Below are 13,057 nucleotides of genomic sequence, written 5' to 3'. Positions count from 1 at the left end.
ACCAGTATATTGGAATACCGTCTATACCCGTGTCTTACCCGGAGGGAAGGATGAGATAACATCCCCAATTTCGGTGATTGATATTGGCTCTTCCAGTAAGAGACTTTCATGTGGGGTCAGGGTTTCCAAGGGGATGTTACTCAGGAAGCCTCATAGGGTTTGATGTGACACAGTGACAGTGGACTTGTATAAGTTATGGTAATATTGAACAAAGGCTTTGTTAATGCCTCTAGGGTATCCCTCAGATCTCCCAGAGGAGACTGTATTTGTGATTGGGGTGGGGGCAGTAGATTCCCTGAGTAGAAAGGCCAACAGCTTGCCCCCCTTATTGCCTTTTTCAAAAAGGAGGTGATTAGTATACAGAAGCTTTTTTTTGGTTTTGTCAAGTAGGTGAAGCTGATACTGCCGATGAGCCTGTGCCACCTGTCGGTGGTGATTTGGAGAGGGAACTCTGGCAAACTCCCCATCTGCCAGTCTTATATTATCCTCCAACTTTTGGTTAAGCAGTTTCCTGTGGCTGGATACAGAAATGATACATGAACCTCTAAGATATGCCTTAGAGGCTTCCCACACTGTTAGTGCAGATGCTGAACCTTCATTTAGCGTCCAATATTCCCCCATTTCTTTAATCATTTGATCCTTTACCTCTGGGATCTGTAGCCATCGGGGGTGTAGTCTCCACTGCACCAGGCTGGGTTCACCCTGGGACCGTAAAGTAAGGGATAGGGGGGCATGGTCTGATATACCGCTCGGAAGATAAGCAGTGCTGGCTACCTCTGCCAATAAGGGCCTGTTGATTAGAGCAAGATCAATTCTAGATGCTGCACTGTAAGAGGTCGAGTAGCATGAATATACTTTCTGGGTTGGAAATTTATGTCTCCATGGGTCTATGAAATTATACATATCGCACCAGTTGGTTAATGGGCTAGTGGTCAAATCTGTTGAGGCATGTCTGTCCAACTTATGAGATAGGACTAAGTTCAAGTCGCCCATTAGTATCAATGGCGCAGGGTCCCAGCTACTAATTTTACTGTATTAGGGAAAGAACCTCTATATTAGCTGGTGGAGGAAGATAAACATTGGCAATAACGTAAGGTTTGGTTCACCATTAGCACCTCATAAGAATATATCTACCCAGTGGATCGGTACATATGTGTTGAATCAGTATATTAGCAGACTTACCAATGAGGATGGCAACCCTGCGGGAGTATGTGAAAGAAGAGGCATGAAGAACCTTGGCCACCCAAGCTCTTTTCAGTGTCAGGCCCTTGCTGTGTAGACTGTTTTTTAAGGTACTGAATGACAAGTCCCCTTTTAATTTTGGAATTTAGACCCGGTATTCCAGGAAATGAGCTTAAGGTGAGCCATGGATACTGCTGCGTGTTAATCGATACCCGTGGGTTGGCACATACCTCCTACTGACAAAAATATCCTTGACACCTGGGGTCTCTGGTTGTTCCATACGACCAATAGTGTGCTGCATAAAGATCCCAACAGCCTTGTAGGGAGGGGAGTGGGGAGATGGGGCGTGAAGTAAATTGGACAGAAAAGAGGAGACAGTTAACACTTTCACACAATTGAATTTTCCCAAACCCACCCTGCCCAACCAAACAACCTGGCGGGCTTCTTCCCAAAACTGGGGTTGAGCATGGAGTGTGCTCCACCTAAAGTTACACATGAATAAACAAAACAATGAAAGCTTAAAGTGTGTCACTGGCATTACCATCAGGAGAATAAATGCACTGGCTTTAAGGTTCTTAAGTTTATAATTTACCACCCGACCCTCACACCTGAAGGTGTTTCAGCTGCACCGTAGCTTGTCCATGCCATAGTTCGAATATAGAGCGTCAATGCTAAAGAGGGGGCATTGCAGAGGGGACAGCGCCGAGCCCCACTTGTTTGTGGGTACAAAAAAAAAGGGGGGGAACAGAACTACAGTAAATCGTGGGGTTCCCATTAATTAGCATCTGGCCTGCATAAAAAAAAAAATTGACTTAGCCCTCACAGTCCAAAGAAATATTTTCCAGGCAAACATAAAAGGGGGCCCTCAGTGCAATAGGATATACCCAAGATTTGTGAGGTTAAAGGTCGGGGGTGTTGTCACTTTACCTTTAGCGATTAGGACTGGCCCGAGAGGGTTGCTGTGAAAGACGATCCAGCCATACTCCTGCTTCCTCTGATGAGGTGAAGAAGTGGACCTGCGAGCCATCGGTTACTTTCAATTTCGCTGGATACATCATCGCATATTTCAGCTGTAGCTCCCTCATCCGTCTCTTGACACCAACAAATGTGTATCGCTTCTTTTGCAGACGAGGAGTAGTCTGGGTATATGGCTATTCTGCTGCCTTCATGAGTGAGGTCTTGCTTATCTCTCGCCATGGCTAATATGGCATTTCAGTCTCTATAATTCAGAAGGCGGAGCAGAAAAGGCCTGGGGGGTGCCCCAGGAATCGGGGGTTTACCCGGGACCCGGTGAGCTCGTTCAACCACGAGGAAGGCAGATAGTGCATTAGTACCCAGGTTTGATTGTTCCTTCACTGTTGATTTTCGTAGTTGTCCAAAAGATCAGCTTGGTTGTGTAGTTGCTGAGTGAGCTGTTGTATTTGATTTGGGATTGGATCACACCTGTCCTCAAGCCCGGAAACTCGGCCCTCCATGTTGTTCACTCTCTCTCTTACAGTCTGAAGATCAGCTCTTAGCAAGGAGACGTCTACCTTTAATTCCTCGATTTGTGTAGACAAAGCTGTTTTAGATTCTGCTATGGCAGCAAGCAGAATTTGGACACCTTGATCTTGCTGCAGGATCCCTTGAACCTTTGTCTGTGTCCCTGGGTGGGGAGCTTGAGACTTTGTCCGATTTTTTTGCAAATTGCTCTAGCGTTCTCTGTTTGGGACCGTATTTGCCCATTGCAGAGGAGTATATACGGATATTGGAGGCCTCAGGTGTGCGTTTTTTTTCTTTAGTTAGTAGCGTGTAATACACTGGACACTTGAGTTATGATCTCATGCTGTCACATCCACATTTCCACCTGTTGTGTATAACATTGGAGTAGCCAAGGTGGTGTGGTGCGGGCAGTTCGCGACAGTCTGCAAGATATAGGTTACACCTCAATTTCGGTACTTCCAGGATGTCATATGCACAGAGATGCTGAATGGGGTAGGCAAATGCGTGGTACTCCCGGGGGGGGGGGGACCAGCAGTATGCACCTGCTTTATAGAAGTGCACAGCGATCAGGCAAATTGTAGGGGCCCTCGCAGGAAGTAACCCCGGTTGTGTAGGAGGTTCAGTGGGCTCCCCTCTGGCACCAACCTGTTACTAGGTGAGAGGTTCACTGGCTGCCTGTGTGTGTACAGCCTGGGTGTCCATTCATGTAGGCTGTCAGGACTTTTCCCTCTGTTTGGGGCAGTCTGGGTTAATGCTCCCCTGGTGTGCAGGAGCTGTCTGTTGGTTTGTGCCTGCTAGCTTATAGAGCCCCCACACACTGCCTCTTTGTTTCCTCTCAAAATTGCCAACCCCAGGACGGGCTTTTTAGTCGGGTATAGACTGGTGTAGGTGGGCAGTATTGTTCACCGTGTCCTCTGTTGCCCTGCTGTTCTTCTGGCTGCACAAACATAAAGCTCCTAGGTTCTTAACAACTTGGGCCTCCAGTTCCTTCCCAGCCCATTTGTGCTGAAGCTGCAGGGGGTAAATTAGCATTGGAACTGGAGGGGGAGCATACAGGGGCTGCAAGGCACTCACCCCTTGCTGGGTCCCAGGAATCTTGCCAGCCTATGCGCTTATTATTGCGCCGCTGTTCCGGTCGGCCAGCTTTCCGGGTCGCATTCCCACGCGAGTCCCCGGCTTCCGTTTCAGGAGTAGGCCCCCGGTTTGTGCTGCGGCTCTATTAGTGCCAGAGAGACAGTTTTTTTCCTCCAGGGGGTGGGGGCTTAATCAGGCTGCTGGGGTAGGGGAGAATAACCTCAAGGGCTGTTTCGGGCTAGATGGGGACTGTGTATTAGTCTATGCCCTGGGAGCCCAGTACAGACGTGTCTTTGCTGCTGTGCGGTCGGCCACGCCCCCTCAAATCAACTTTTTAATCAAGGAAATGCACTTCTTTTGATGCCTTCCTTAAATAAGGGCCTTAATTGACACCTGCTTCTTCACAGACGTCACTAATTTAACTCCACACTTATTTGGAACAAGCTATTATTATGAACAAGCCTCAATTGATTCAGTTACACAGAATTGGCATGTAATGATTGTTGGGTTTGTTGGTTTTCTATTACTCTACAACACCTACTAGTAAATTATTTGCCATGTAGAAATATTTCTACCAAAAACCGTGATTGGTCAGGTTACTGATGTTGGACTGCTGTTATTCTAAACTGTAAGTGGTTTAGTAAGGATAAAACCAACATCAATTTGAGGTGGGTGGGTTATGATTAGTTGCACTTGAAAAGTGTTTAATGAACTCCAGCTCTCTCCTATGAATTGCCAATAGGTAACCGTGTGTTCTTTAAGTGGGGCTCTGTAAGTGGAGTTTAAAAAAACAAATAGGAATTTAAAAGTTGAATCCATGCAACTTTGTGATTGATTACACTTCACTGGAAGGGAGGTTCACAGTTAGGGTTGCAAGCTAGCTAGTATTTTACCTGTCTGGTAAAAAGGATACTTGATGTCAGTGTTAAATAAAAATATATGAAGGCTAGTATTTACTTCTGGAACATGTGGCAACATTAGCAGTGCAAGGGGAAAGGATTGCCAAGAGGCTGCAGGAGTGTTTAAACTAGGCAAGTGGCTTTGTGATCAAAAGCATTATGAGGAAGCGGACATAGATAAAGACGTGATTAGAATTGTCTCAAAACAAAGGGTGAGAGGGGCACACAGTATACTTGCTGAGATCTCACTGATCTACAAAAGTATAATACATTCCATTCTATCTTTTGTTCTCTAATTTGTGCTGTAGGGGTTGTCACTATGTGTCATAATATTGCATAGGTCATTGTGTGTCAGTAATATAATGCTTGTGCACTTTCCAACCACTTAAAATGGGGTGTGTTTTTGTTAAACAGGTGTGTGTGTGTGGGGGGGCAAAATCCGTAAAAATTCTTTGCCTTAGGCCAGATTTTATCTAAATCCAGCACTATTTCACAGTACAGTATAACGCATGGTCAACTTTAATTTTTTTGCTACATTTTCAGATAGGCAAAGTGACATTCAGCTTGGACAAGTGTGAGGTAATTACAGCAATTCCTAGTTAAAAATCTGCCAGTATCTCAATTAAAATAAAAGTGAAACGTTCTCACATCCCATGTAATTGTCATCTGTCTCACAAAGCAATGTTTTTGTAGTTACTGTTTATAGTGGACTATATTATTTGTTTACACCACTGAATGATTTTTAGCTCTTATGGCACTAACAAAAGGGAAGTTTTGTTGCCTGTGCTGAATCTTGGCTATAGCAGATGACAAAACGTCCCTTGTTTCCTCTCCCCCAGCTAACATGCAACATGGTGCAAAGTTGCCTGTAGTTTTCTTGCAAGAAACCTTTGGGCTACTTTAGAAAGTATGCATGAAGATTTCCCCAGAGGCAATTCATATTTTAGTGACCAGAGAAATGTGACAAAAGGTTAATTTTGCTTTCTCTCTCCAATAGGTGATGGAAGCTCCAGGTTTCTCTGTTCATAGACTTTAGCCTTCAGGTCCTGGAGGCTGGAGTACTCTTGAGAACAGGCAGGCCAGTTATTCTACTCCATAAGCGGCCCTCGTGCCAAACAACCTGATCAGGCAGATATTGCCCACCTCAAGGTGATGATATTGGGGAGAGATCCACTCTTGTGGTGACCTCTCCAAACTGGCAGACCTTTCATTGTATGGCCAGCTTTAACAGGCTTAATGTTGTTAACAGGGCTAATGAAACAAATACAAAACATTTTAAAAACATTTTATGAAAACTGTATATATTTATTGTCAGAAAACACCAAACATTAGTTAATTAGAATTTGCAGTAATAAACTATATAGAATACATGAAAGTGGAAGATGATATCCCTTTAAGAGAAAGTTCACTTTTGATTTGATGTTGTAGATGGGTGTATTATACACAATTTTAAATTCATTTTAATTTTGAATTATAGTTTTTGAATGATAAGTTTCTATTCTGCCTATTCCCATTCTGCAAGCAACTGAAAAATCTGCTTGCCAGCTAATATATTTATGTAAGAAATAATTTTAAAATCATATACAAGAAGGATATTAGAAGTCAATTAGGTGATTTATGGCCATTTAAAGCCATGAGCATAAAGGCAAAGCAATTGGTCATTAGTCACAGAGCTCTAAAACTTAATGTACAAAACAGAGAACATTACTTGGTATAGGTTTCAAAAGGATTATTTTAAAGACAGTTCGTGGTTCTACAGGTTACAGGAGTATAGGATTATAAGAGCATAAAGACAATCATAATAAGCTTTTCAGAATTTAGTTTCCCTTTAGCCTAAAATTAGCTTCTGGTTTAGGGCACCAACTTGTCACAACCGTAGCATATTTTACATTTCTAGACTGATATAGCATAAAGAAAACAAGGATGACCAATTGCAAATATTCTAAGAATATCAATGTCTTATTAAAGCTCTAAAGCACAGATGGAAAGTAATGCTATGCATTTGCATGTTGACAGTACAAACTTTTGTAATTTCTACATAATTTTTAAAAAGCTTGATTAAATCTTGATTAACCCCATATGTAATAAAAGACACTAAGATTGCCTAGGTGAGGTACCCCATAGCAACCAATTAGATGTCTGATTTTAAACAGGTGACCATAAATACTTATTGGTTGCTGTAGGTGATCGTTAGCAAAATTTGTACCTTTTATTACATAGTCCCATCATTTTGGAATTGCTTCAAACCAGGATCAGATTGAACATGAAAAAACTGCATTTGTATATAGCTTACTTTTCATCTGTATATAATCTTCCCATTTGTATATACTACTTTTTAACGACCAATTGAGGCTTTAAATATTTTTATAGCTATTTGTGTTGCTTAAGAAAAAGTATATTGCCAATTAATTAAATTAGGCTAGTGATTTAGTAATTGCACAATATGCAGTAAATATACGGACCATTAGAATTGTGTTTTGGAGTGCTTGTACAGTAAAACAAACAAGTTACAGTTATTAGTATTTCCTGTGCTGTGTACTATGTGTATCATATGGCTTAAATTAAATAATATGAATATGTTATAATAGTGAATGGTTCACATAAGGAGTAGCCTTTAAATACAGAATTCTTTAAAGATGTTAAAATAACATGTACAACACAGATCAAGAAAGCAGTTTTCTTTTTCCTTTTAATACTTTGGCCTGCTTGATCAAAACCTATATACTGGTCTTGAGAATTGCCGGGGGTGCATAACAGACCAGAAGTTGCGCCGATTTTGCAGGGTTTGGAAAACATTCCTGGTCCTCCATCTGTCCCGTTTGAATTTCATCTTCTTTATCTATGAGACAGAGGTGTACAAGCATCTTTTAGCTGTCATGCACAAAATGTCTTTATAACAAAGCACAAAAATCAGACTTGAAAAATGAAAAGCAAAATGTAGTGCTAAATATTAAAGAAATTAAAGGACAAAGTGTTTCGAGTAAAAGCTCATTAAGTTATAGTTGTGGTCCAGGTGCACTAACCCCTATAAACATCATAATCAAAATATACATTGGTGGTCGTAAAAACAAAATGTGTATATAGTTAGGCCCATAAATCTTTAGACAGAGACAACTTTTTTCTAATTTTGGTTCTGTACATTACCACAATGAATTTTAAATAAAACAACTCAGATGCAGTCTGCAGACTTTCAGCTTTAATTCAATGGGTTGAACAAAAAGATTGCTTAAAAATGTGAGGAACTAACGCCTTTTTTTAACACAATCACTTAATTTCAGGGCCTCCCAATCAATTTGACTGCATTTAGCTGGATTTGAGCAGACCGTAAGTCTCTGAACACCTCAGCATTCATTCGGCTGCTTCTGCCCTGTCACATCAACGATAAACACTAGTGTCCCAGTGCCACTGGCAGCCATGCACGACCAAGCATCACACTGCCTCGCCATGTTTTATAGAGACGTGGTATGCTTTGGATCATGATCTGTTACACACCTTCTACATACTTTTTTCTTGCCATCATTCTGGTAGAGGTTGATCTTGGTTTCATATGTCCAAAAAATGTTTTTCCAGAACTGTGCTGGCTTTTTTTAGCAAAGTCCAATCTAGCCTTTATATTCTTGATGCTTATGAGTGGCTATCACCTTGCAGTGCACCCTCTGTATTTATTTTCATGAAGTCTTCTCTTTATGGTATACTTGGATATAAATACGGCTACCTCCTGAAGAGTGTTGTTCACTTGTTTGGCTGTTGTGAAGGGGTTTCTTTTCACCATGGAAATTATTCTACGATCATCCACCACTAATGTCTTCCGTGGACGTCCAAGCTTTTTGCGTTGCTGAGATTACCAGTGCTTTCTTTCTTTCTTTCTTTTTCAGGATGTACCAAACTTTAGATTTTGACACTCCTAATATTTTAGTAATTTTTCTGATTTTTTTCAGCGAAAGGATGGCTTATTTCACCTGCTGGAGAGCTCATTTGACCGCATGTTGTCTGTTCAGAGCAAAATCTTCCACATACAAGCAGCCCCCCCCCTCAAATAAACTCCAGGGCTTTTATCTGCTTCATTGATAAGATAACGAAGGAATTGCCCACACATGCCCATGAAATAGCCTTTGAGTCAATGGTCCAATTACTTTTGAGCCCCTGAAATGAAGTGATTGTCTTAAAAAAAGGCTTTAGTTCCTCACATTTTTATGCAATCTTTTTGTTCAACCCATGTAACACCAAGAAATTGAAGAGCTTTAAAGGAATGACAATATAATGTACTGTAGCCCTGCACCGGTAAAAATAGAGTGTTTGCTTCAGAAACCCAACTATAGTTTATATAAATAAGCTGTGTAGCCATGGGGCAGCCGTTAAAGCACAGGATACACCGTTAAATAAATTCTGAAGAATCCCATTGTATACTACAGGGCTTATCTGTTATCTGCTGTTGTTTCCCCTCTAAATAACCATAACATGACATTTGAGGGGGGACTACTGTGTCTTTTATAATTTAATTTTGGCTGGGTGCACTTTTACAGCTGTGAGTGCAAAAGCCCAGGAACTTTGAGCACAGATAGGTGAATGTGGCAGAATAATTTCTAAACTATGTGGTTTCACACAAAGGTTTGTGTGCACTACAATTTGTTGATAAGTTCCTTAAAATGACAATTTCCTTAACTATGTGGATTTTACGTTACTCTCTTTTGTGATGAAATGGCTGTTGGGGAGTCCAGCATAGGAATGGAAAAGGCAAACACAACTGTGTTAAAAAATCATAAGTTTGAAGGCACTTGGTCATACATTGAGCCTGGAGTTACAATGTTTGGGATATGTTAAAAGGGGACCTACCTGGCTATGAGGCTGATTTACCCATGATGGAATTCAGCAAATAAATTGTGTTATTTTTGTGCCTAATAAATTGGTTTGGGGCTTTACTACACTGTGAAGGAGACATTTACATAATTATATGCTACACATATTGATTCTAATGCCAGTTTTGTCAGTACTCCTGGGAAGGAATATAATGATTTTGAGCGATATGATCCCAATTCCAACTAATAACTTCAAAATACCAGCTGCAGATATTAAAACAATGATTTAGCAATTTTCCCCGGTCTTATGAACTGGCTAGAGGGGCCCCTCCAAATACTGTGTTTTGTTTTTATGAGATAGGTTTTTTAATATGATCGGTTTATAAATTCTAAAAAATATGTATGACATCTTATGGTTTTCATGCAAAATCAATTACAATGTTAAGATTTCCAAGAGGGGAGTGTTGTAGTTCATCTTCGGTATTGTTTTTAATTCGTAACATAGTTCTACACATTAAAGATATTTTGGTGAATGGTTATTTGACCATATACTTACACTGAATATTATTACAGACATATGCTATTTTACAATACCCAACTGAAACCATCAAAAGCATGTTGCCTTTTTTGGGCTAGGATTGAAAAATAGATCTTTAAATCTGTATTTAGAATTAATAAAATGCATATTGTGAGGTCCTTGCCTGCTTTTTATATAGTTATTATTTAGAAATTAAAAATTAATTTCAGACAGAAACTGCTTTGTATTGCTTGGTTCAACAATTTAATAAAGTATAGTCCAGGGCCTGAACTAAGGGTAGGCAGAAGAGGCATGTGCCTAGAGCCCAGTCAGCTTGAATATCTTTGCTTGTTTTATGACATATATTTGTATAGCCATCTGGACTTCTTATTTATTTGGAAAGGCATTTATTTGTTTGATGGTTTTGGAGACTTCTTGATCTGAAATAGGGGTTCATTAGTGGTTAGCAATATGATATTTTGAATGATTTTCTTTAAAGCTTCAGCCTGGGGTGTGCTAAATTGGGAATCTGCTGTATTTACTGAATTTATTGCATTTCCTTTCTCTCCAGGTTTAAAAATCCTGACAGGGATTGCATGGGATTGTTGATTTCTTATATTATATTTTAGATTGCCAATGACAGTATACACACACCCTTTCTACAACTGGTACATGCAACAAATCTGCCTCTGAATAGTCAAGATCTGTGATTTAGAAATTAAAAAATAATACCTTTCCGCTGTCAAAACCTTCATCCCATTCATCTATCACCGTATTGTATTTGGTTTCATTAACACAGGATATTGCATCACAGCTGACATCAGATACTGCTTCATTCCAGGTAAGCACTAGGGGTAAAATATGCTTATTAGTTATTGCTAATATAAGTAATTCAAAAAATCCATGACTTGGATGAATGAAAATCTTCATAGTCATATTTATTAGTTATTGTTAAACCAAGTAACATTTCTAGGCTGACAAAAAGTAGTGATGTGGTAATGGCGGAGCTCATCCCATGCACGCCATCTCCTGCTTGACCGCAGCTCTCGCGATGTGTTGGTCACTTCTAACCGGCTACTACATCAATCACATTTACCGCTGTGGAGCGCTGATCAAGGTATTCAGGAGTCTAGTATATTTAATATAAATTTTCGGCTTTATTCTTGTGCATTAAAAGTTACAGAGGAGCGGGTATACGTCTAACGCGTTTCGTGTCAAAAGGCTTGACACGTCATCAGAGTAATTAGTGCACACTTGTGTTGGTCTTTAAATAGATACATACGAGTATATCATTAACGATTTAAAGGCAAAGAAAGTTATAGTGAAAAATGGATTCATTGAATAATATATAAAATGCAAATTGATGCTTGTGTAAAAAAGACACTCCTTCATATATAATATAAACAATACCAATCTCAAAGTGTAAATGTGTATATATTCGTTTAAAAAGAAAATATGAAATAAATTCATGTGTATATAAAGTACTATACTCCATATTACTATATATGAATAAAAATGAAAAACGTGTGATCAATTAATTAATTAATATTTATGTGGTCAATTAATATAGTGTGATTAAATAGTGTGCATATGCTAGTTAGAAGCTTTTTTTATAATACATTTCTAATAGCAATTAAAAACACACATCTATATAAATACAAAAAAAACTTAGTGTTTTCATTATAAACATTTCAAACTCTTTATTACTTAATGTACTGTTCGTATTCAACCCATTAATAGAACAAGATAATAGATCAGGGATTTTTCCTAAGTTACGTGTAATCACCTGTAATGAATTACTGGTACTATATATTAGACAAAATAACATTGTTCTGCTTATTCCTTATTCACTTAATTAAGTATTCGCATTTTTATTTTTGATCTTATTCTCAATTATTTTAGTTATCATGTTGAACAAAGTTATTCTTTTCTGTATTTACTCCTTTAATCACTAAAGCGCTTAGTAGTACCACCCAGTTATTAATATCTGAGTAAAGGGAGAATATACAAATAGTGGTCTATCCTATAAATTTTTTTATCTCAAATACTTTGTTCAGCATTTCTAGGCTCAATTTTTGTCAAGTTTTGCAGTCAACATAAATGCTTTCTAGCCAGTATCTATAGAGTTTGGCCCTATTTTAATTGTACAGCCCCAGTGGAACTTGCAGAGTTAATAACAACCCTACATGAACATTAATCAGTTTCTAATCTATGATACGGAGACTCTGCATGTAAAATATCAAATGCTCAACCACTGTAATCTAGCTCAAATGCAGGATACACTATATCCTGTTCAATGTAGTTCGGTATTTTGCCATTAATTAACCGGTATCACTATTTATACCTAACCACAGTATTCACAAATGTCTTTTTCTGTCCAGATGCTCCAATATGAAGTGCAAAGGATTTAAAGAAACCTTTCCAAGCGTAGGTGTGCATATATGTTTGTGAAACATTCAGTGAGCAACTACTTTACTATTCAAACTAGGACTGTTTAAAGCAGGATAAAAAAAAGTCAAAAATGATTTTCATTAATGAACATTATCACCTTGTTTGCTGTATGCTTTGTTGCTGGAATTTTTAAGTAATTCCTCTGTTACATGCCGAGACTCGTTCCCTTTATTGCTTGCCATAACAGGAATTTGTGCAGCAGACAGATTTTTCCTATCAACACTGCGGATTTTGCTGTCCCATACAAATACAGGGGCTGTAAAGAGAAAACAGTGTCTCACACTATGCAAGGATAAAACAGACATTGTATGATTTATTTGGGAAAAAGTTGTCTTCTTCAATACAGCTGGGACCACCAAACATTTTTTAATGAAGATAACAAAGAAAGCATAACAAATATAAAATACTTTTTAACCCTTTAAGTGCCAGCAGAATTTCACATTTTGGTTACGCGAAATGCCAGCCGTTTTTGAAACATTTTGTGCTCTCTCACTATAGGGGCATTTTCTGAGGGGAAACCTATAGTTTACCTAGGAAAACTATACATTGTTTTTTTCGGTAGAAACTGAGCTTTCTAAATCTGCCTGAGTTTTCATGTATTTCCACCTGTGCAAAAAAATTTATAGTGCTAAATACCAAAAAAAAATGAAAAATTA

General features: G+C 39.0%; 1 protein-coding gene across 5 annotated transcripts in view; it reads right to left on the bottom strand.

The window, feature by feature from the left end:
* Window positions 1–5,921: 5,921 nt before the first annotated feature.
* Window positions 5,922–13,057, bottom strand: part of usp36.S (ubiquitin specific peptidase 36 S homeolog) — a 146,655-nt gene continuing 139,519 nt past the window's right edge. For all 5 annotated transcript variants that reach the window (XM_018238342.2, XM_018238345.2, XM_018238346.2 and 2 more), the window contains 3 exons: window positions 12,499–12,657; window positions 10,683–10,798; window positions 5,922–7,476 (listed from right to left, as the gene is read on the bottom strand). In XM_018238342.2, coding sequence (XP_018093831.1) covers window positions 7,348–7,476; window positions 10,683–10,798; window positions 12,499–12,657 — 404 coding nt within the window. In that variant the 3' untranslated portion in view covers window positions 5,922–7,347. The remainder of the gene's footprint in view (window positions 7,477–10,682; window positions 10,799–12,498; window positions 12,658–13,057) is intronic.

The sequence above is a fragment of the Xenopus laevis genome, chromosome 9_10S, assembly GCF_017654675.1.
Source record: "Xenopus laevis strain J_2021 chromosome 9_10S, Xenopus_laevis_v10.1, whole genome shotgun sequence".
Taxonomy (NCBI): Eukaryota; Metazoa; Chordata; class Amphibia; order Anura; family Pipidae; genus Xenopus; species Xenopus laevis.
The sequence above is the reverse complement of the archived record's forward strand: the minus strand, read 5'-3'. Positions and strand labels throughout refer to the sequence as shown.